General features: G+C 41.6%; 1 protein-coding gene across 2 annotated transcripts in view; it reads left to right on the top strand.

The window, feature by feature from the left end:
• Positions 1-3,045: 3,045 nt before the first annotated feature.
• Positions 3,046-25,440, top strand: part of KCNAB1 (potassium voltage-gated channel subfamily A regulatory beta subunit 1) — a 411,162-nt gene continuing 388,767 nt past the window's right edge. The window contains exon 1 of one of the 2 annotated variants that reach the window (XM_019440230.2): positions 3,046-3,616. In XM_019440230.2, coding sequence (XP_019295775.1) covers positions 3,342-3,616 — 275 coding nt within the window. In that variant the 5' untranslated portion in view covers positions 3,046-3,341. The remainder of the gene's footprint in view (positions 3,617-25,440) is intronic. The other variant, XM_019440216.2, reaches the window with a different exon arrangement.

The following is a 25,440-nucleotide window of genomic DNA, read 5'->3' as shown; positions in this document are numbered from 1 at the left end:
TGCTTGAGGTTTGTCTCCTTTTTGTCTTTTCATTTTATTTTGTTATTTTTTTTTCCTTTTGTGCCCCTGGAGTTCCATTGTCTTCCTTTCCTGACTGCCTGTAGACAACCAGCTTTAGCCTGTGCCCAGGCTATGCCTGATTTTCCCCCCCTGACTCAGTTCTACTCATTTTTTTTTCTCCTTTCCTTCCTTCCTTCCCTCAAAAACTTATATATATATATATATATAATATATATATATAATATATAATATATATAAATTAAAGTTTATATTATATATAATATATATTATTCTTCTATATATATTTAACAAGTTTATATATATAAACTTCTATATATATTATATATATGTATAATATGTAATATATAATATATAATACATATATAATTTCAGTATGTATGTATTACCTGAGAAAAGCCTTTTTGGAGAAGGACTGGGGAAATCTCTATGCTATTATATTTCAGTGTCCTTCCTTAAGTTACATGGCTTCTCTCCCTTTTTTTTAATTAGCATGTGAATCTTCCTTAGCTCAATACTGTAAGGTTCAGCCTCGTTCATTCTCCTTCAATACTGCATAGTGCTTAGCTTACTGTTGGAGACCTCCTAGGTAGAACTTCAAAAATTATAATGAATAAGTAAAAGACTGAATCCAAGATTTATACAGATACAGATACACACACACACATTGGCTAAAAAATATATAGATTACATTAAAAAAAAATTTATTTCTCTCACCCCACCACCCTGAGCACCGATCTAATCTCTGTATCTACGAGCTTTCTTTTTCTTTCCTTTTTTTTTTTTTTTTTTGGTTCCACATATAAGAGAGATAATATGGTATTTGTCTCTCTCTGTCTGACTTATTTCACTTAGCATAATGCTCTGGGGTCCATCCATGTTGTCACAAATTGCAAGCTTTCTTTTTTATGGCTGAATAATATTCTGTTGTATATGTGTCTCTGTGTGTGTACCATCACAATTTCTTTATCCTTTTATCCATTGGTGGACACTTAGTTTATTTCCTAAAAAAATGTTAAACTAGAACTACCATATGACCTAGCAATCCCACTTCTAGTTATTAATTCAAAGAAAACAAAAACATTAACTTGAAAAGATATCTGTACCCCATTGTTCACTGCAGTATAATTTACAATAGCCAAAATAATGGAAACAACCTGTGTCCATCGATGGATGAATGGATAAAGAAATTGTGGTACGTTTAGACAATGGAATATTATTCATCCATAAAAAAGAATGAGGGCTATGTTTTAAAACTGCCACAGGTAGGTAATTATTCCTGTCTTTATAGATGAGCAAAGGAAAACATAGTGGGGTTAAGTAATTTGCCTGAATTCATAGAGCAGGTAAGTGATGGAGTTAGGTTTCAGACCCAAGCAGTCTGACTTTACAGCAGAGCTCCTTAACACAATAGCATTGCCTCCTAAGAAAGGCAAGCCAAGGGACCTAGGAAGCACCTTTGGCTGAATGAACGTAGTTCCCTCTCCCCAGCTCCACTACAGAGTCCCCAATTGACACATGACCAACAATATCAAACTAGGGAGACTGTCCTCAGAGTCCACACTTTGAGAAGTCTATTGGATTCCATTGTTGTCAGAGCTCTTTGATGGCTCAAGGGTTGGAGGGCAGGGTGAGGAATTGGAGAGGTTGCAGCTGTTGGTGCTAAACATTCGTAAGCCTCCTCAGTGCTGGGTAGGATAGACCCCAGCACTTGGTAGCAGCTGCCTCCTGGCTCTTTGGCCAATGTTTCAGGTGTTACATTGCTTTATGGTCATAGTTCTAATCCTAGTTTACTCTAGATATTAATATTAAACATCTGTTGCCTAAATACGGGAGAGTCCACATGATATGATTTGCTGTCCTCTCATTCTCAGCTTTGATTAATTAGCAACCATGGGCATCTTCAAAGACATCTCTATGATTTCCACAGGAGTCAACTTTTTAAGAAGAATCTTGTCTTTCCTCTTTTCTCCCCTGTCATTCGCAGAGGCTATAAAACCTCACATTCCCTCTCTAATTTTTAAAATTTTTTTTCATGTTTCTTTATTTTTGAGAGAGAGAGAGGGGGGGGGGTAGCGAGAGGGGGACAGAATCTGAAGCAGGCTTCAGGCTCTGAGCTGTCAGCACAGAGCCCGACGCAGGGCTTGAACTCACGAACCGTGAAATCGTGACCTGAGCAGAAGTCGGGTGCTTAACTGACTGAGCCACCCAGGTGCCCCTGATTTTTATTGGATAGACAAATTCACAAACTGTCTCAAGTTCTTTAGATGTAGCCGACACTGAATAGTTGATATAGGAAGGACTGAGGTTGACTGGGGGGATGCCTGGGCTTAGTGGCTCATCAAACAACTTTGTGGTAGACACGTAGGTGGGCACTAATGTCATCGTCCCTTGAGCTAGGACTGATTGGTGGGCATGTGTGGGTCAGTCACATGGGTCTTGAGTACAAGGGCCATTAACCGAACTTTCTTTCCATCTTCAGGGCTGGTTTTCATGGGCTCTGAGCACATACACCCCCATGTCTATATGTGCACACACTGGCTCTTTCCACTTCCTTTCAGCCTCCTAGTTTGGTTACGGCAGCTTCAGCCTCAGTCTATTTAGTTGTAATGTGATTCTCAGGCCTTCCATCCCTCAAAAGTATGGAAAGGGTCAGTTACTGAAGCCCTGATGGTGGCCCTACCTTTCTTCATTAGGAATGAAAGAATGTTTGACATATATTATGTGGTTCACTGACGTTCAAAAAGCCTTCCTCTCCCAAAGGATCATGAGATAAGTTAAAAATATTATTTTAAGGCTTACATGAGAGGAATGATCCTCCCCTTGCATTGATATTGTGAAACTTATTCGAGGAAATTCACACCAAAACGTTTAAAACTCTAAAGGGACTCTAATTAAGAATGGCTAATGAACCTCTAGACGTCTGTTTTTAAATATAACTCTGACATGATGACCAAATATAATTTACCAGCCTTAATGATCTCAGGTTCTGTATTTTTAAAATGAGTCAAGTCCAAACTTTGAAGAAGAAACAGCACCGTAACAGCTTCAGCATTACAAAGTTGCTAGGGGTTGTTTTTTTTAAAATTTCCACGTTCCAAGGTAGCACAGGTAGTGGCCTCCCTAGCCCTTCCTCAGGAAAGTTAGAGATAGCCTTTCATCCCCCAGCCACAGACCTGGCTCAATTACAGCGTTGCTGCAGGATAAGGTTAAGGGGATGGGGGAGGACGGAGAGGACGAGGGAGACAGAAACAGAAAAATCAATTCAAATTACTTTGACGACAGTGACTCAGAGTCGTCTCTGATAGACACGAAGCTCCAGGATGCTGGCGGCCCGGACCGGGGCAGCCGGGAGTCAGATCGCAGAAGAGAATCCCAAGTTCAGGAGACAATCTGGGCTTTCCACGGGGGGCAAAGACAAATCTCCCAAGAAAGCCTCAGAGAATGGGAAAGACCGCAGCCTCAGCCCCACGGGGCAAACCCAGCTCAGGGCTCGCCAGCTGGCTCTGGTGCGCGAAGTGGAGATGAACTGGTACCTAAAACTCTACGACCTGTCCAGCGAGCACACCGCCTCCCACACCACCGGCATGCCCCACAGGTAAGCCTCCGCCCCTCTCGGCGCGTGCTTCGGGAGACTCCACTCTTCAGAGTGGATGCTGGGTTTCTTTTCCCGTGCTGCTGGAGATCTTAATGGCTCTAATTGTTTCATGGATGATTGACACTCCCAAATGCGTAACCACAGAGCAGGAACTTGGTCGAAAATGGCAAATAATGCTTCCTGGATTGTTACTCAGAAGACACCCTGTGTAAGGAGGCAAAAGACCCGCAAGGGCTGGCAGGAGCAGAGGGTATGGCATTCAGATCTCTTTTAAGTGAAAATCAGCGGAGCTCAAAGATTGCAGGAAAATGCCCCTTTCCACAATAGCAACAAAAAAGACTTTGCAGTCGTTCTGCACTTCCTTTACCTTGAGAACTTGGGGATGAAGGAGGGAAATGTGTTTTGCTTGTTTGCAAAGTGTACAGTTGAATAGTGTGACTTTGTTGAATGACAACTTAGTCTGGCAATCGGAGTGCAGAGTAGAACACCCAATATGACCCAATCTGCAACCTGCAATCTGCAATATGACCCAATCTGACCCCAATATGGGGGTCTGAGACCCTCCTCTGAGTAAGGAAGACAGCATCAGGACAAGGGGCACATTTCAGAAAAGTGGGGAATCTCTATAGATTTAATTTCTGTTCTTTTCTCAGCCTCAGCTTCAAATACTGCAGAACAGAAATAATTGCACAAATCTTAATGTTATAAGGCAAAATGCACTGAGTAAAAGTGGTCTGAGTCCTGAAATTTAAGAGTGCTTATTCCCAACGATTGCTACAAAAAAATCTCTTAGGAAAAGGATAATTTTGCAAAGAAAGTTATTGTGAAAATAAAGCCTGAAATAACTATTTTCATTAGATGGTAATAAAAATTAATTAGAAATGAAATGGTCAAAGTATAGGAGACTTCTTTTGTAGAGACTGTGTGGTAGTATGGACATTCTGGAATGTACTTACTAAAGCATCCCAGTGTGCTCTGCACTGTCCCTATTTTTATGTTTCTTTTTTTTTTTTTTTTTAAACGTTTTTTATTTATTTTTGGGACAGAGAGAGACAGAGCATGAACGGGGGAGGGGCAGAGAGAGAGGGAGACACAGAATCGGAAACAGGCTCCAGGCTCCGAGCCATCAGCCCAGAGCCTGACGCGGGGCTCGAACTCACAGACCGCGAGATCGTGAGATCGTGACCTGGCTGAAGTCGGACGCTTAACCGACTGCGCCACCCAGGCGCCCCTATGTTTCTAATTCCAAAAGGACACTATAGAAAAGTTTATTTGGCCATGAAATCAATTGATTTAGCAATTGATGCCTGTAGACTAAACACTTGTTGGAGTACAAACTTCTAAATGCCCGAATTCCCCTTTTTCCATTCCCTTTTCATGGCAGGAATAAAATAGATATTTCCAAATCTAAGCCACTATTTAAAAATCAGCATTTAAGAAATAGAACAAGATAAGGTTTCTAGAAATGTTCTGTGAAATACATTTACTATTTATGGCCAGAGTGATTTGTCTGAAGCTCTTGTAAGCTGTCGTGCTTACATTTGGGGTACAAGGAGGAAGGACCAAAGAGAATGGCCTCAAGTCAGAGAAAGCTTGAATGACCTGTCAGTGTTGGACTTCACATCTATAAATCTTAAAGCTATCATTAATGAGCTTCTGGAAAGAGAGTTAAGTGGCAAAGCCCTGATAATGATTTCCTTCCGTAACGCATTCTTTTACTTACTGCAGACCAGAAGCTTAAAGGAGTAAAGGAGTAAAGACTCCTTAAAGCAGTCTTACACAGGAATTTTATGATTCGGTTTTATGTTCTGTTTTATGATCATAAAATTCCTACTCTGTTATCTGATGGTGGAATAACATTTATCAGGTCAGAGGGGAATATTCATTAAGGTAACCAGATTTAGCCAGCAACTTTTGGGAAGAAACAAATATCTACTCTTTTTTTGCTTTACTCAAACAATACTAACTTGTCCTTTAGTCAGAAGACGTGACCCAGAATTAATGGTTTCTATGGTAATCTGTGGGGCAGGGTTATTAATCGTTGATTTGCAGTAACTTTGGGTGTCCTTTGTTTAGTGAGATGTTCAAGAACAGTGGAAATCATTTCTATCTGACACCATCAAAAACAGCAAAAAGAGTCTCCTCCCCCTTTATTTTTGCAACATGATTTCCTAGGAGGAAACTAGTGTGTGCGGTTGGAACTAAGTCCATTTATAAATTAGATTTATCTCAGAGCTCTGTACATGCATATCTCAGAAAAAGAGTTCTCATTGTCAGCTCTTTTCCTTTTTATACCACAGTGTTGGGACTACCTACCTCAGTTGAGTCCTTGAGATCATTAGGATAATGACCATGACTAATGGTACCATCCCCTTAAATAGTAATGTAAGTAGTAGAATGTGCACTCCCCCCAGCCACCTGTTTTTCTTTCATTTATAGATGAAAAGCATAGCCCAAGAGTGATAATTCCATTAGAGACCTGTATGTAGAATATAAATATGATTAAAATAAGAACAAATGTATTCATCTGTGAAACCTGACTTATAGGACAGAATATGAAATGCGCTGAAGAGTCCTTGAAGATATACACATTTGCTACGGGCAAGGATTTTATGGGTTGTTGGTTAATGGCCATCAATAGGAAAATGCTAGAGGGCTCTAACTCTAACTTCCTTTCTGAGAGGATGGAGTGACAATATTTTACAGCAAGTTAATTCTAGTTCATGAGGGATTTGAGAATTGTCTTATCCTCGGATTCAATAATAACCTATATTTGAAAAAAGAGTATTATTAAATGATTAAATGAAAGCATTAGAAATTGAGAGGGGCCCAGCCGTCCTGGTATATTTAAGAAATAAAATTGCAGGAAGCAGGGCAGAGAAAGCACATTAGTTTTGTGGGAAATGGTTCTGACCCCCTTTCCGGGGAGGGATCTGTATCTACATAGGATTACATATGAAACAATCTAATATAATTGCTTCATACTGATTGGCCACTTTACAGAGTTGACTGATCACCCTGTGATCCTGGTGTATTTTATACGACGGTCTCATTTCTCTGCATAGTGAAAAAGAGGGGTGCAGGGGCCAGCGTCCTGAGGTTGGAGGCAAAAAGTTGGCTTTAAGTTCTTGTGTAACTATAGATATGATTTTTAAAGAATTTATTTATTGTTTTTAATAGCATTTTTTTTTTCAGATTACAAAAGTAGCATCTAAACAAGGTAGAAAAATTTGAAAGCAAACACATATAAGGAAGAAAGGCAATACTGTTAATAATTGGTGTGCTTTCCCCCAGCCTTCTGAATTGGAATCATTCTATACATTCTGCTTTCTACCTTTTTTTTCTCACTTAATATTATGCCAGTCCATTTTATTATCTTAAAGACAGCTTAAAAATTTCTTTCTAAGGACTATAGCTTATTATATTATTGCTTAGCTATTCTTATCTTGTTTAGTGTTTATCATTATCATAAATAATATAATAATGTCTTTATATCAGATTTGAAAAATATATCTCTGGTTATTTTCCTAGGCTCTACTTCTAGAAGAATAATTAATGGGTGAATATTATACATATTACATTACATACACATATATACAAACACATACATATTTATTCTTAATGTACATCATAAATTGCTTTTTGAAAATATTTTCTCAACGTGCTCTGCTACCAGCAATATTTGGGGATACCTATTTCATTGCTTTATATGCATAGTGTTTATATGGAATCCATAGCATTGAGGGTTTTTTTAATTAAGCTTTTAAGATCCCAGTGTAATTAACATACAGTGCTATATTAGTTTCATATGTACAATATGGTGCTTCAACAATTCTATACGTTACTCGGTGCTCATCACAAGTGCACTCTTTAATCCCTGTCCTATAGCATTGATTTTTATAGTTAAACAAGTTGTTGGGTAAGTTAATTAACTTTTTTGAGTCTCAATTTCTTTGACTGCAAAAGAGGACTAATAGCATTATAAGGGACCGTTAGTAAAAATTAAATGAGATAATGTACAAATGATTTGAAAAGAGTAATATATTTTGTTTCCGAATTCTCTAAAAGGTTGCGATGTGACCCCATATTGTTCATGGTGTGTCGAAAGCTTATGAAGGTAATTAAGGATGGGGTGACTCTTAACAGACCTGGCAAAAATGGGGACCTCACCTGGCACCTGACAGCTGAGAGGATCCTGTTGTGCTCAATTAATATTTATGGGATACCACTGTGTTCTTAATAGAGGCTTTCTGGGGATTCATACAGTCACCATCCTCCTGGGGAAAAATGACTTGGGGATAGAATACAAAGAGCTTTTAAGTACTTTTTAATACAGTATTAACATTCCAAACCATAGCTGAGTGAACCTATTAAATTGCAATGACTGGGGACATTCAGTGGGGCAAGTCAACACACAAATGAACATTTAGCTGTAGCATTTCAACAGTGATTTCTATCATCTTAATGAATGTTTCTTCTTAACCAGAGAGTTACACTGGGCCACATTTCTAGTATTTCCTCTTTCTGCTGTCAAAACTCCTTGACTTCCTGGAAATCATTTACTTCTGCCTGCTTCCAGAGGATCAGATGTAGTTCTGTGTGAGGACAAGTAGTTCTCCAAGGTCAGTTTTGGTGGATTCATTTCCTGCCAATAGGGCAGCAGGTGATCCATGAGCTTAGTAACCTCTGGGTTGAGTTTATGCAGGGAGATCTGGAGTTGAGAATCACGCCTGAGATCAGTGAATGAACATTTAACAACCACTGATTGAGCCTCCTCTTTGTACAAGACCCTGTAGCTGACACAAAGATGAATTAGGTAAGAATCCTGTCCTCAAGATTCTTGAGGGATCATAAAGTTCATAAAGCTCAGAAGGAGTGAGTGCTTTCAGCTGGAGTGCTTGGATCTGGACTTGGAAAGTGAGCAGGACTTGAGCAAGAGGAGGTCGGGGCTGGAGAAGGCAATACGTGTAGAGGGAAGAGCGTGAGCAAGGTCACAGAAGTATGAAAGTGTGAAATGGAAATGGAGAGCTGCTTTTTTTGTTCGGAAAGTTTCTTGCAGGCTGGAGCCAGGAGTGTGGCCGGGACAATGAAGGAGAGGAGATCATTTTCAGAGACTTGGGAGTCAAGCAGAGACTAGACAGGGAGGGGAGGCAGTGTGTGTAGACTCTTCTCAAGAAGAGGCGATAGAGAAGAAGAGAGTGGATGATATTTGAAGTCTCAATCAGGGTTCAGGGAGAAGTTTGTAGGAGAAAGCTGGTCTGTAGATGTTTTTTGGCAGAAAGGAAGAGTCCAGTGGAGAGATAAAGTATGTAATGCAAGTAATGAAGCCATGACCCCAAAGAGGAAGAAGACAGGTCAAGGCCACTAAATGCAGGTGTTAGCTTTGGCAAAGGGAAGTGTTGGTGGAGCCTGGTGGTGAAGAACATACCTCTGGAGTCCTGTGGTCTACAGGCTGCGTTCCAGTAGTGTCACCTACTGACCAGAGGCTCTGGGCAGGCCCCTTGCCTGACACAGTTGGTTTGGAGGCTAAGGCCATAGTCCAGGAGCCAGGCTGCTGGGTTCAAGCCCTGGCTCTGCCACTGACCAGCTGTGTGACCTAGTTTCTTCAGCTGTTAAAGGTGGATAACGAGAATACCAATTCTGTACAGTTATTACGCAGATAAAATGACTTTTAAATAAGGAAAGAACATGGAGTCTGGTACATAGTAAGTGCATTGTTATATGAAAGTCCTTAACAGGGTTCCTGACACACGCTCCATGCCTTGTTTTTATCATGAGACTATTACTGGGTCTATTATTAGAGATGTCTCCCCTTTCTGGAGGGTACTAACTCTACTCTCATTCTGCAAACGGGTGTAAGAATACCTAGCTGAGAAGACTGTTGTGCAAATTCCATGAAATTATAAAAAACATCTGGTGAAGACTGGACACTCAATCAGTTTTGGTCCCCTGCCCCCTACTCCTCCTCTAATGACCTAGGGCATAGTGGACAGCACCAGTAAAATGATATCAGGGACAGAATATAGAGAGATAGAAATGTGCTACAATGGAATAACTAAAAAAAATTTTTTTTTTAGCGTTTATTCACTTTTTGAGAGACAGAGACAGAGTGTGAGCAGGGCAGGAGCGGAGAGAGAGGGAGACAGAGTCCGAAGCAGGCTCCAGGCTCTGAGCTGTCAGCACAGAGCCTGATGCGGGGCCTCAATTCACGAACCGTGAGATCATGACCTGAGCTGAAGTCGGACGCTTAACTGACTGAGCCACCCAGGCGCCCCTGGAATAACTAAATTTTTAAGCCAATGTTATTTTTGTTAGAAAATACCATTGATTAGATTCTTTGGTTATTAAAGAAAAAGCTCTTTTCTAAAAGGTGATACATGTTTCTTATAGCAAGCATGCAATGTTTATATGAGAAGTCACCTAGAGGTGCGTTTCTGGACATGTTAGAACATGAGGATGTTTTTGTGTAGCTTAATTAGACCATGAGCTAGAAAGATTGCTTCCTAGTTCTTTGTTCTGTTGTTTTATATGTTAGTGCAAATCTTAGACTATTGAATGCCTGGGTGAGTGGGAGGGTGAACCTCAATAAGACAGGCATTTGGTTAATTAGAGAAAGTTCCCAAGATCCCAGCAGCAGCCCTTGGGGAAGGGTGGGATTACTATGGTTTCTAAAGGTGACGATGATATCCTTTGACGTAAGGGCCATGAGGCTGTCAGTGCTCTGTGCCGCTGTACCCCCAGGGTGGTGAGTTGCAAGTAGGCATCCCTGGGCAGGCACACCAACCTCCACAGTAGTAGCCAAATACATAGGTGCTGGCTTCCTTCTGCATCCCTGTGACTGCCTTTTGGGTTACTTGGGAAAGTCAAGGCAGTTTCTCAATTTTGGGTCATGTTTGGGTGTGTCCAATTCATTCTGAAGGATTGTGGACACACTGAAGGCAGTATCTATGTCTTGGTCTTCTAACTTGCCCACACATTTATTTCCAACTGGATGTCAGTGGATTAGGGAGAGCACAGAAGCCCTGGTTCCCCTGAAGAGGAGGAATGGCTCCTCTTAGCTTCTGCCATTCCGGGGAGTGGGCTCATGTAACGACAGCAGCATTCGTTGAGGGGCTTGCATCCATGATTCAGATTCCATTTTGCCCTGATTTTAATAAGGTTTTAAAATTCCCCAGGACTCAATGTCTCCTCTGTAATATGAGAATACTAGACAAGATGATCTCTCAGGCTCTTTTGAGCTCTGAGCCTACTTGGTATCACGATATCATAATCCAGAGTAAAGGGGTAGCATTTGATTTCCTGCTCACTGACCTTCACAGAGATTGTGCCTTTGTATTGTCTCTGCAAGGAAAAGGAAACATGTTGATGCTTTGTTTTGAAGTGTAGGAGCAGTAGAAAATTCTCTGATTTTTAAAGTGAATTATTTTAGCGATTGGTTGACCATTCGTGGATATGTTTGATTATTTTTAAGTTTTCTTTTCTTTTTTTTTTAAGATTTTATTTTTAAGTAATCTCTACACCCGACATGGGGCTTGAACTCACAACCCTGAGGTCGAGAGTTGCATGCTCTACTGACTGAGCCAGCCAGGCGCCACTAAAGTTTTCTTTGAAAGAAGGAGACAGAGTTACACAAACACCTTCAATCTGTGATGTCCCTGTTTATGAAATGCTTTCACATACATTATCTTCTGTGCTAATGGTTTTATATTTATTTTCATGAATATTGGGAAGAAACGTATAGCTTACACCTCAAACCTGCAGATTCATGGCTGTTAGGGCAGAGAACAAGGCTAAGGGTTTTTTTTTTGTTTTTTTGTTTTTTTGTTTGTAAAGTTTATTTACTTATTTTGAAAGAAAAGATATGAGCAGGGGAGGGGCAGAGGGAGAGAGAGAATCCCAAGCAGGCTCTGCACTGTCAGCGCAGAGCCCGACATGGGGCTTGAATTCGTGAACCTTGAGATCATGACCCTGAGCTGAAACCAAGAGTCAGATGCTTAGCCAGCTGAGCCACCCAAGCACCCCTAGACTAAGTTTTAAAACAAGTGAGTCAACTTAGAGGAAAATATTCACTGAATATGAGTAGATGTAGAACTCAGATCTGACAAAAATTCTGAACATGGTACACAAAAGACTTTTATCTCCTTCACATTTATTAAGCACCTATGACACGTCACATCTATATCTTTCCATTTAATTCATACAGCAGCCCCACAGACTTTTAACCTACAGCCCTCAGGGGTGAAGACTATGGCTCTGCTTATTCACTTTCAGTCTAGTGTTGATTATTTTTTCTTCTTTTCCCATGAAGGGGGTAGAGTATTTCCTGGACTGTTTCTTTGTTGGCTATGCTCATCTCTATTCCAGGTTACCTGTTTGAGCCATTGCTATGCTACTCCCTGTCTAAGGTCAGCCTTCCTAGCTCTTTCTCTACATACTGAATGTTCTGCTTCCCATGGGTTGGGGTAACATCATGCTGTGATTTTAAAATTTAGCCTCAGTTTTCTGGCTTAGTTTCATTTTATTTTATTATTATTTTTTTAATGTTTATTTTTGAGAGAGAGAGAGAGAGAGACAGAGTGCGAGTGGGGGAGGGGCAGAGAGAGAGGGAGACACAGAATCCGAAGCAGGCTCCAGGCTCTGAGCTGTCAGCACAGAGCCCGACGCGGGGCTTGAACCCACTAACTGTGAGATCATGACCTGAGCTGAAGTTGGACGCTTAACCGACTGAGCCACCCAGGCGCCCTACTTTCATTTTATACAGATTAATTTTATTTTATACAGCTTCATTGATTAATCTTTTACATTTGCCCTGCAGCTTACAGTGCACTCTGGTATCAGCCAATGAGGGGTGTTGTGTATCTTGCCTTCTCTGTGAGCTTCAGGGACTACATAAACTGTGTGCAGGCTAACATAAGCTCTGATGTCAGGCCAAATCCTGATTCTACTACACGTTCTCTACGTGACCTTGATCTCAGTCTCCTCCGTTGTACATGGGAATAACAATACTGCACATTCATAGGGTGGGGAGGATTAAGTGGGAGAACATCTATAAAAGTTTTAGCACAGCAGTGACCGCAGAGAGAGGGCCCTTCAGCAAATGCTATTATTACCATTCCCCCTTTTAAAGGGCCTTCTGTTATTTTATCCCCGTACTCTTCTTTTTGTTGGATTCCTTCTGTGAGCTCCCTAGCCTGGGAAAATTCCCCAGCCATAAGAGAACAGCAGGACTTGCTGCTTCCATCCTTGCTTCATTTAGAACTCTGTTCTTCTAAGATTTTCACTTACGCCCTCATTTAAAATCTTTTCTGATTAACAAGGATCAAACGTCTTTCTGACATGTCCTCTCTCCATGTACAGTGGATTGGCCCCTTGTCTCTAGAATAGAGAGGCCTGGGTTTAAATTCTGGCTCTTTTGCGGGCCAGTTGTGCCAATTTCAGCAAATCATCTCTCCTCTCTGAGCTTTAATTTCTCCATCTATAGGACAGAAATAAAAGCATCTGAGTTATTGTCTACAATTTTAAAGATTAGATGAAAGTGCATAGGTGAAATGGTATGTTATAAACTACTAACTATATGTTGGCTATTATTTTTATTACCTTCTCTTCTGAGACATTGGCTGTAATTCAGTCTAGAACATGGCTTGAGAAAATGATTAACTCTAATCTGCTTTTCTAGTAAACATAGGGGTAAATCCCACCATATTTCTTTCCCAGATCCTGGACAGGTTTCTTGGGTACACTGACAAAGACCAGACCATCTATCTTGTTTTTTTTTTCTTTTATGTTTATTTATTTTTGAGAGAGCACACATCGGGGAGGGGCAGTGAGAAGGGAACAGAGGATCCAAAGCAGGCTCTGTGCTGACAGAAGTGAGCCTGATGTGGGGCTTAAACTCACGAACTATGAGATCATGACCTGAGCCGAAGTCAGATGCTCAACCGAGTCACTCAGGTGCCCCTTGCCTTGTTTCTTTTCTTTTCTTTTTCAATATATGAAGTTTATTGTCAAATTGGTTTCCATACAACACCCAGTGCTCATCCCAAAAGGTGCCCTCCTCAATACCCATCACCCACCCTCCCCTCCCTCCCACCCCCCATCAACCCTCAGTTTGTTCTCAGTTTTTAAGAGTCTCTTATGCTTTGGCTCTCTTCCACTCTAACCTCTTTTTTTTTTTTTTCCCCTTCCCCTCCCCCATGGGTTTCTGTTAAGTTTCTCAGGATCCACATAAGAGTGAAACCATATGGTATCTGTCTTTCTCTGTATGGCTTATTTCACTTAGCATAACACTCTCTAGTTCCATCCATGTTGCTACAAAGGGCCATATTTCATTCTTTCTCATTGCCACATAGTACTCCATTGTGTATATAAACCACAATTTAAAAAAAATTTTTTTTAACGTTTATTTATTTTTGAGACAGAGAGAGACAGAGCATGAACAGGGGAGGGGCAGAGAGAGAGGGAGGCACAGAATCTGAAATGGGCTCCAGGCTCTGATCTGTCAGCACAGAGCCTGACACGGGGCTCGAACTCACGGATTGTGAGATCATGACCTGAGCCGAAGTCGGACACTTAACTGACTGAGCCACCCAGGCATCCCTAAACCACAATTTTTTTTATGCATTCATCAGTTGATGGACATTTAGGCTCTTTCCATAACTTGGCTATTGTTGAGAGTGCTGCTATAAACATTGGGGTACAAGTGCCCCTATGCATCAGTACTCCTGTATCCCTTGGGTAAATTCCTAGCAGTGCTATTGCTGGGTCACAGGGTAGGTCTATTTTTAATTTTTTGAGGAACCTCCACACTGTTTTCCAGAGTGGCTGCACCAATTTGCATTCCCACCAACAGTGCAAGAGGGTTCCCATTTCTCCACATCCTCTCCAGCATCTATAGTCTCCTGATTTGTTCATTTTAGCCACTCTGACTGGCGTGAGGTGGTATCTCAGTGTGGTTTGGATTTGTATTTCCCTGATGAGGCGCAACGTTGAGCATCTTTTCATGTGCCTGTTGGCCATCTGGATGTCTTCTTTAGAGAAGTGTCTATTCATGTTTTCTGCCCATTTCTTCACTGGGTTATTTGTTTTTCAGGTGTGGAGTTTGGTGAGCTCTTTATAGATTTTGGATACTAGCCCTTTGTCTGATATGTCATTTGCAAATATCTTTTCCCATTCCGTTGGTTGCCTTTTAGTTTTGTTGGTTGTTTCCTTTACAGTGCAGAAGATTTTTATCTTCATAAGGTTCCAGTAGTTCATTTTTGCTTTTAATTCCCTTGCCTTTGGGGATATGTCAAGTAAGAAATTGCTGCGGCTGAGGTCAGAGAGGTCTTTTCCTGCTTTCTCCTCTCGTGTTGTGATGGTTTCCTGTCTCACATCCAGGTCCTTTAACCATTTTGAGTTTATTTTTGTGAATGGTGTAAGAAAGTGTTCTAGTTTCATTCTTCTGCATGTTGCTGTCCAGCTCTCCCAGCACCATTTGTTAAAGAGACTGTCTTTTTTCCATTGGATATTCTTTCCTGCTTTGTCAAAGATGAGTTGGCCATATGTTTGTGGTCTAGTTCTGGGGTTTCTATTCTATTCCATTGGTCTATGTGTCTGTTTTTGTGCTAATACCATGCTGTCTTGATGATTACAGCTTTGTAGTAGAGGCTAAAGTCTGGGATTGTGATGCCTCCTGCTTTGGTCTTCTTCAAAATTACTTTGGCTATTCGGGGCCTTTTGTGGTTCCATATGAATTTTAGGATTGCTTGTTCTAGTTTCGAGAAGAATGCTGGTGCAATTTTGATTGGGATTGCATTGAATGTGTAGATAGCTTTGGGTAGTATTGACATTTGACAATATTTATTCTTCCAATCCATGAGCATGGAATGTTTTTCCATTTCTTTATATCTTCTTCAATTTCCTTCATAAGCTTTCTATAGTTTTCAGCATACAGATCTTTTACATCTTTGGTTAGATTTATTCCTAGGTATTTTATGCTTCTTGGTGCAATTGTGAATGAGATCAGTTTCTTTATTTGTCTTTCTGTTGCTTCATTATTAGTGTATAAGAATGCAACTGATTTCTGTACATTGATTTTGTATCCTGCAACTTTACTAAATTCATGTATCAGTTCTACCAGACTTCGGGTGGAGTCTATCAGATTTTCCATGTATAATATCATGTCATCTGCAAAAAGTGAAAGCTTAACTTCATCTTTGCCAATTTTGATGCCTTTGATTTCCTTTTGTTGTCTGATTGCTGATGCTAGAACTTCCAACACTATGTTAAACAACAGCAGTGAGAGTGGACATCCCTGTCGTGTTCCAGATCTCAGGGAAGAAGCTCTCAGTTTTTCCCCATTGAGGATGATGTTAGCTGTGAGCTTTTCATAAATGGCTTTTATGATCTTTAAGTTATGTTCCTTCTATCCCGACTTTCTCGAGCGTTTTTATTAAGAAAGGTTGCTGAATTTTGTCAAAGGCCTTTTCTGCATTGATTGACAGGATCATATGGTTCTTATCTTTTCTTTTATTAATGTGATGTATCACGTTGATTGATTTGCGAATGTTGAACCAGCCCTGCAGCCCAGGAATGAATCCCACTTGATCATGGTGAATAATTCTTTTTATATGCTGTTGAATTCGATTTGCTAGTATCTTATTGAGAATTTTTGCATCCATATTCATCAGAGATACTGGCCTGTAGTTCTCTTTTTTTACTGAGTCTCTGTCTGGTTTAGGAATCTTGCCTTGTTTCTTAATATCAGGAAGTCCTTATTGAATCCTTATTATCTACTGGGCACTTTCCTTTGACCATTCAGTTTAATCCCTACCAATAATCAACCAGGTGGCTATTGTTATCTCCACTTCATGGGAGGAAGTCTTACAAAAGATCCTGCCCTAGGTCCAACTCAAGTAAGTGACAGAGCCAGAACTTGAACCTGGGTGGTTGGGTGGCAGATGTCACCTCTTAACCCCACAGAACACTCCCTTTCCCTCATTTGGCTTGATTATAGATCGCTACTGAGATATCACTTGAGTAATTTTACCTTTCACTTTCCATCACAGTATAAGGTTCCTTGATGAGGGATGTGGGAGTCACAGCTCCTTCTCCCTGTTTGAGGTCCTTGAGTTTGGCCTTACATGAGTCTAGCCAAGGGCTGGGGGTGGGGGCTGGAGAGCAGCTTAGATGGCGAAAAAGTCCCTCAGATGGAGAGCAAAGGGCTGCATGATACAGTGGACTGTGAATTTTGGTATTTATTCAGACTTCTCTCCATGGAAGTTATTTCCATCAAAAGAGCTGTGTAAGAGCAGAGGCTCTGGAAGCCCTCACATGGCATCCTCTATTAGATGAATTGAACTGAATTTCAGATCTTTGGTTTAAGTCAGGGTCTTTGGCCATCTCCCTCTCACACAACTCCAAGAGGAGGCAAACATTACACAGCAACAGCTGCCTTGACCTTTCCAATTTTAGCTTGTGGTCATCACTAAATGGCATATGCTAATGTGCTGCCAGAGATTTTTGCTGTTGTTTTATGTGCTTTTCTGCTCTCTGGGAGGATGCAATGTGGTTTTGAGAAACACGTGCTCACATCTGTCTGGAGATGATGATTGAAGTGATGTTTCCTCCCCCCACAGCCTCTTGAGTCATCAGGCATCAAGTCTTGCAGTTTGGAAGAAAAATCTCCATTCCAAGGCAAGAGAGGTTGGGGGTTTCATGTGCCTTGGTACACACATCACAACCTAATTGCAAACAGAAACTTGCCGAACACTTCTCACCAGGAAATTAAATTTAGCTCCAGACCAGATATCTGATTCTGGTTCCCAATCTAGGAAGAGTTCTTGAATGCTTATTATGGTTAGGCTAAAAGTGAATGCCCCTCACTAAATAGAGTCCATTGATTTTATTAAGGGACACTCCTGCTGCTAAATCCTGCAGGTTCAGTGACTTGACCTAAGAAAGTTTATTTCTTACTCATGGGAGCCCAGTCAAGAGTAGGATTGTCCCATCAGGTGAAATCCAGGCTGATGCAAGTTCTGTCATTTTTGCTTTTGTTTTCTAAGCTGGCTAGTGACTGAGAATTGACATCGATCCAGCAGACGGAAGAGAGTTTGGAGGTTGATTTGAAGGGTACTTTATGGCCCAGGCCTGTAAGTGGCACCTGTAGGCAGAAGTGACATTGACTGGCACTCAATCACATGACCGTTCTGAACTTCAAGGGAAGATGGAAATGGAGTCCAAATACATGCCTATGAAGAGAGAAATGAGCATGATGAACAGCTGGCCAGACTCCGTCACAAAGCCATGGTCAGAGCAGAATAAAGGAAGTGCTGAGGCAGAGTCTATTTCCTATAACAGGGAGAGATGAAGGGCATTGTTTTACCCTCAGGGCCATTCTCTTTGTTCAAAGCCTGACGCACCCACCTGGCGATAGCCTCATGGTGGGTCAGTCTCTTTTGGCTTCTCTACTTGGAACTTCCTTTCCTGTTTTACTGAGAAGCCTACCGTCCCTCAGAAACCCGTAGATGGTGATCTGCTATAAGCTTGGCAAGGACTTGGAACACAGCCTTGCTTACATCAATCCATGAGTGCTCAGCTCCCATTTTGAACCTCTCAGAATTTTTCTTATTGCCCTAAGGATCACTGATGGGTGGGTGAGCAGGAGCTTCCTGCAGTTCGTGTTTTATTCCTCCTCCACTCGGCTGTGAGATGGAGTTGCTGCAGGGCAGGAGGTCATCTCTTCCCATGGTGACAGCCAAAGGCGCTGGCGCCACAGACGCACACTGATATCTTATGAGGCGGGATCAGGCACACGGAAACAGAAGTCGGAGAGCACTTGTTGAGAGCCAAGAGGGCTCATTAATTTCGTCTGTTATTTCAGAACTGGTCAGGTGTGTTTTTAAGAAGAGCTTCTATGACAGCATGTTCACTCAATTAACACTCGCGCTTTTCTGGAAGGCACCTACAGGAGTCTTGACAATAGACAAGCCAGTCACTCTGTTCTCAGCAGCAGGATCCAATATGCTTTTGAATGTAATATTATTAAATAATATGGCTTATCATTTATGATGTCCTGGCATTCCTTCCCTGGCTCAACAAGAGCCTCACACAAGATATGTGCATATTTTTGTGTGGAATGGTGAGGAATTTGAGGAAAAATTGGTTAAGAGAATTTGGATTTGTATTCAATATACTTTTTAAAAAAAATTATTACAAATTATTACAAATATTTATAATAGTTCACTTGTCAAAGTCCAACGTGTATTCTATAGCTTCATCTTCTTATTTAATTTGATTACAGCAATAAACATTAAGTATGAGACAAGCTGTCCAAAAGGGCTGTTGAATTATTTAATTACCTCAGGGACTAAGGAGTTGTAGTCAGGGCAAACTATTCCATAAGTGGGATACATTTGAAAGATCAGCTCTTTCTGTCTCCAAGCACAGTAATTTGAATGATGTGATCCAAACACCAGTTGCTTGTTGAACAAAACATTAAATGCTTAAATCTGTTTATAATACTTTAGGTTCCAGATGGTCATCTATCCAAAAGAAATGGCAAAGAAGTATCAAGTTGAAATGTGGTTTTTAAAGTATTTCCAGTTAAATGAATATCCGATGAAGTCAATATTCAGAATTTAGGATTGCTCTTATATTACTGTTTATGTAATATTGAAAGAATTCCTAACAAGCAAACTAGAAAATTAAACAGAAATTCATTCAAGAGTTTCGATCATCTATTATGTTCAATTCTGGGGTTGTAGGGCACATAGGATAGGGTCCTTGCTCTGAATAATCTTGGAGTCCTTTCAGAAAAGACAAGACCACAATAAAGTTTTGTTGGTGCCGTATGAGAAGTAGAAATGGAGTGCTATGGAAATAAAGGAGTAATTAGTTCTGCCTGGAGGTAAGGAGACGAGGAAGAGAAATGTCAGGAAAAAATAAACACAAGATGCACCGTTTCAGCGGATTTTTACAAGGAAGGTGCAGGAGCTCGTGAGACCATGAGCCAGCAAGGAGGCAGGGAGGAAGGGGCAAGGGAAAGAAAATGCGTGGTCTGTAGCTCAAGAACAAAGTTGATCTTTTCTTAGGCTAGTCATCAGCTAAACCACCAAGTTGCTAGTGATGGAAAGAAGTTTGTGAGAAGGGGCAAGACACTATTTCTAAATGCGGAGATTAGTCACAATTAGGCCTTGCTCATCTGACACTGTCAGAGAATGGAAATTTTCACTCAAGCGATTTTCCCAGTACCTGAAACTTTCTAATTTCACAGTCAAGGCTCTATTTTTAACTTTTTAAACCTGAAGAAACAACTCGACAACTCTAGTTTATCTTAGTAAATGTCAGCTATTGTGCTATGTTAAACTGTCCTCGGGGACGATTAAGGAATATAGAACTCTTTGCCTTGGAAATCGGAGGCTTTATTTGCTATTAAATTTTGTCTTCTGTATTTCACCCCCTCCATTACTTTTCCTGTATCCACGTCTTGCTGTAAATTTTTCTTGCTGCTGTCAATATGCCTGCCTCTCTAACAGCTTTTTCATCTCATTTGCTACCCTTACTCTGCTGGGGAGTGGGAAATAAGAAGCTCCGTTGTGCTTGAATTATGACCAAGAGAGAGTAAATGGTTTATAAACTGAGGTGCCCTCCCAGGAGGTTTGGGACTGGGGCTTTGTGATATCTTATTTGTTCATTTGTTCATTCTCGGTTGTGTTCTATCTAGCAAGGCTGCTAAACAGGTGACCTCTAAAAAATTCGGTTGTTACTTTATTTGAGCTAGCATTTGAATGTGTTTGGGAAAATGCCAAATGCTGAAATTGCTTCACATTGGAGTTTATCTTGGAATACTCCTTAGAGATTTTAGAAGAGCAAACCATGAAGAACACAATTTTTCAAAATGTGGATGGGACCCTTGTACTCTATGTTTTATAAATTTCCCCACAGACAGAACATTCTGTCACAAATAAAGTAAGCAAAATGAAGCTATTCATTTGTCTTCCACAGCAGAAATACACGGAGGGCTTTCCAGTTGGATCATGTTTTCAACAGTATTCCTTGGAACATCGGTCAATGGTTAAACATTCACAATCATTACATGGTGAAATGACATTGCAAGAGGCGGTGCGGTGTATTTGGAGATTTAAAATATATAAACTGGGGGTACCTGGATGGCTCAGTTGGTTGAGCACCGACTCTAGCTTAGGTCAGGAACTCATGATTGGCGGGTTCGAGCCCCACATCGGGCTCTGGGCTGATAGCTCGGAGCCTGGAGTCTGCTTCAGATTCTGTGTCTCCCTCTCTCTCTGCCCCTCCCCCACTCACACTCTGTCTCTCTCTCTCTCTCTCCCTCTCTCTCTCTCAAACAGTAAAAAATTTAAAAACAGTAAAAAAATTAAAAAAATATATAGACTGATTTAGCTTACTTTGTGGAAGTAGTGTTTTTTTCCCCTGTTTTTCTGAGGAAGAAACTAAAAACTCAGAGACACTTGCATTACACAGTAGCATATTATCAGCCAAGGATTTAAATCTGTCTGTCTACCTCTAAGCCCATGCTCCTGGAAACTTGCATTTTATTCCAGTCCTCACAATAACTGATTCTAAATGTTGCCCGGTTGGTCTGGATGTTTTTTTCCTTATTTGTAAAACAAGAGAATTGAACCAGTCGATTTCTTTTCTTTTTTCTTTTCTTTTTCTTTTTCTTCTTTTCCTTTTTCTTTTCTTCTCTTATCTTTTATTTCCTTTTTTGTTTTGAGAGAGAGAGAGAAAGAGAGAGAGAGCGTGGAGTATGTGTGCACACACGCAAGCAAGTGTGAGCCATGGAGGGGCAGAGAGAGAGGGAGAGAGAATCTTAACCAGGCTCCATGCTCAGTGTGGAGTCCCACATGGGGCTCAGTTTCGCTACCCTGGGTTCATGACCTGAGCTGAAATCCAGAGTTGGATGCTTAACCGACTGAGCCACCCAGGCGCCCTGAACCAGGTGATTTCTAAGATTTCTTAGAGCTGTAGTTAGAATCCTAGATTTTTTAGATTATTGTTACATTCCTGGAAGAGGATGATGAAGAGGTAGATTGGTTCAGCTGGAATGATGCCAAGAAGACCTCACAGCAGTGCATTGTATCACAAAACTGAACGTGTACGTCATTAGGCCTTGCTTTTATAGCTAGGATTCACTTTTCATGGTGCCACTCTGTGTCCCAGACTCCCAGCCTTGTCTCTGATACGTTCCTGACCCCAAAAGGATAATGTGTGGAAGATGGGTGAGCCTATGGCAGAGCACATGGAGCAGGGACCATGGAGGTGTGGGATTCTCTGCAACGTTCAAATCTGCTTTCTGAGTAGACGCTTAAGGAGTGATGGGGGGATTTCTTGCCAGATGAAGAGCAAATCAACTTTATTAGATAATATTTCCCTTCTCTTTAGAAAAGAGGAAGTCATATATTTAAAGCCATCCCATCATTTTGAAGTCATGCAACTCATAGCATCGATGTCCCCTGAAAATGACTGCTTGCTGCATCTACTAGGTCGGCCACGTAAAGCTTTGGCTGCTGTGTGACACTAGGGGGCGCCATCCACACCGACGACAATGCCCAAGGCAGTCCTTGGTGTTGTGTAATACCACAGATATTATAACAATAAACACAATTTATTGGGCCATGCATTCTGAGCCAGGCACACCAAACACTGTGCTTCCTTTCATCTTCACAACAACCTTATGAGGTAATATGGAGAGGTGTATTTTCCAGAGGAATTAATTGGAGCTCAGCAAGTGCCCATGGTCAATCCACTAGTGTGCTGTAAAGGGTAGGATTCGAATCTAAGTCTTTCTGGTTTTGCAGCCCATGCACTTTCCACTATATTCCACCCCCACTCCATGGCCAATGCAGGCTGGGATAAGGGAGGAGCATGTTCTTAGCATCCTGAGAGCATTACTTCAGTAATGACTCAACAGCTTATAACCATAATACTATCCTGGTTTCAAACCTTTAATGGCCTAAGATTACTTAAGAAGAAAGTGTAAAACCTATATAATAGGACAGTGGCCCCTTCTCTCACCCTTCCTTCCTCCTCATCTGCCTCTTTTCCAAGGTACTCTGTGTCCCCAACAGCCACCTTTCAAGGTATTTCTGGCCACAGGGCACCCTTTTGCACATTGGGTCCCATTGGCCATTGGTCCCTGTGGCCAGACTAAAGGCCACATTTTGGCATTTTGGGGGGGACCTTTTGCAGAAAGAACAAGATGGTTACCCTCAAAGTGATGAGGGGAGATTTTGCTGCAAATGACAAACTCTACTCAAAGATGCTTTCTGGTTGTGGATATGGGTCAGTGTGGGATAAATGCAGGATGCCAGTGAAATCCCAGGGGTCAGCCCCACCCATAAGCCCTTCATAGGCCAAGGAAGAGACCTGTACATGTGGTCATCCATAAGTATGCTTCATTTTTGTAAAGCAAGGCTATAATGTATTTGCCTCAGTATGTATTAGAAATATGATTGTACATTGAGGAGGGGCTGCTTTATGTTATAATGCAAAAGTACATAATATACAAGCAGCAGGGATAAGGAAAAGACGTAAAGGAGACTGGGACTGAGGGGAGGCCCTGCCTTCAGAGCTGAGGCTGGCTGGGCGGGGCTTTCCATTTGTCCCATGCTGTCATCCCTCGCACTGTCACATGTGTTCTCTCCCCAATCCCATCAGAACTGCTGTTGTCTATTATTAGGAACATTTCGTCCTAAAAGGAGGTGAGACGGATTGGCCCTAGCTCATAGCTCACTGCTTTATAAGCTTTACTGGTCTCTCCTCTCCCTACTGGGAACTCCTCAAGGGCAGGGGTGAGGTTTTCTTCATCGTGTTGCATTGATATGACACACACATATTTAACTGTGGTCTCACTACACACAACTAGACTCCCAGGTGCTTCTGCAAAGGTAGAGAGAAGATGGCAATGACAAGAGGAGAAAGCTCTGTGATGACTCCCAGTGGAACAAGGCAGACATCTCGGTCAGGTGACTGCTCTCATCACAGCATCGCCTGCAGAGCACTAGCCAGCAGACCCCTGAGTGGGAGTAAGAGCCACAGTTCCCATAAATGATTGGAATAGAGACAGGCTCTGATCTGTGGTCTGGTGTCCCTTGTCCAAACTCATTTGAGCAGAGCCAGCCCTCCTTCACCCCAGCCATGGAAACACAGTCTCCTTGTCCCAGGCCCACTGGCTCTGGCCTCAGTTTTCGATTGTAGGCCAAGACAATTTTTAGGTGACTGTGATGTTCCCATAAATCCAAGATATAGTGTTTAACAGGCCATCTCTTTAGCCAAGAAAAATTTTAAAGCAGGCTATATGTGTGACTGGTATATTCCAAGAATAATAGCAGCAATCTCCTGGGTCCCGGTGTCAGAGAGCTAGCTAATAATTCATAGTCTCCAAGCCTCTCCAGTCAACACAGGCAGGATCCTTACCACTGTAGAATGTCTAGTCCAAGTAGTTTTTCTTCTTAAAAAAAATTTTTTAATGTTTACTTATTTTTGAGAGAGAGAGAGAGAGAGAGAGACAGAGACAGAGACAGAGAGAGAGTGTGAGCAGGGTAGGGGCAGAGCAAGGAGGAGACACAGAATCTGAAGCAGGCTCCAGGCCCTGAGCTGTCAGCACAGAGCCCGACGCAGGGCTCGAACCCATGAGCTGTGAGATCATGACCTGAGCTGAAGTCAGACACTTAACTGACTGAACCACCCAGGTGCCCCCTAGCCTAAGTAGGTTTTTTTTTTTTTTTTAACATTTATTCATTTTTGAGAGACAGAGAGAGACAGAGCATGAGCGGGGAAGGGGCAGAGAGAGGGAGACACAGAATCCGAAGCAGGCTCCAGGCTCCGAGCTGTCAGCACAGAGCCCAACGTGGGGCTCGAACTCACGAACTGCGAGATCATGACCTGAGCTGAAGTTGGACGCTCAACCGACTGAGTCACCCAGGCACCCCCAAGTTGTTTTTATGATTCACAGAACACCAGACCTAGAAGAATCTTAAGAGATTACCTAAGTCTGAGCCAATAAGGAAACTAAGGGGACAGAGATGTCAAGGCCTGCCCATGGTTACATTGTTACCTATGAATGCTGAACAGGTGTGTTTAAAGCCTGCTCACCACCCAGAGCTATATGAGCTTCTATTTGTGACTTCTGATTCTCAGCACCCCATCAGCAGAACATGACCAGAAACATCTCTGTCCTCAGTGGTCTTGTCATTTTTTCTCCACACTGAGATTACATAGTATTTAAAGATTCTGAACAGTATATGATAGTCATTCCTGAGACAGAGAAAGACAGCAAAGCAGACATTAACTGCCCCTCTCAGCTGCTCAGGGGCATTTCTTATAGTATTGTACATTTGCAAGATTTGCATTGACAGCCAAAGGGGCTTAAAGTTCTCTTATAAACATAGTTTTTATTTGGGGCACCGGGCTGCCCAGTCAGCAGCGTATGCAACTCTTGATCTCAGGATTGTGAGTTTGAGCCCCATGTTGGGTGTAGAGACTACTTAAAAAAAAAATCTTAAAAAAAAATATATATTTTACTCCCCACCTTCAAACTGGGACCTTTTATGACAGTGATCAGCTTTTAGAACTTAATGAAAAGAGATGTTGGTTTCAGACAAATCTTGGCTTTCTCATCCCTCTCTCCTCTCCTGGGCTTGGCTCCATATTCAGAGGGCAGAAAAAGAGAGTGATGTGTTGAACAGGGCTCATGTCTCATTTTCCATGACTTCTTTCACTTCACCTCTGCTTCTTCCTTGTTGGGTATTCCCACTGGGGAGCCAGTTCCACGGCTCACAAAGTCAGATGCAACCATGGGCTAGTGT

The sequence above is a fragment of the Panthera pardus genome, unplaced genomic scaffold (assembly GCF_024362965.1).
Source record: "Panthera pardus isolate Hobbes unplaced genomic scaffold, ASM2436296v1 HiC_scaffold_16, whole genome shotgun sequence".
Taxonomy (NCBI): Eukaryota; Metazoa; Chordata; class Mammalia; order Carnivora; family Felidae; genus Panthera; species Panthera pardus.
The sequence above is the reverse complement of the archived record's forward strand: the minus strand, read 5'-3'. Positions and strand labels throughout refer to the sequence as shown.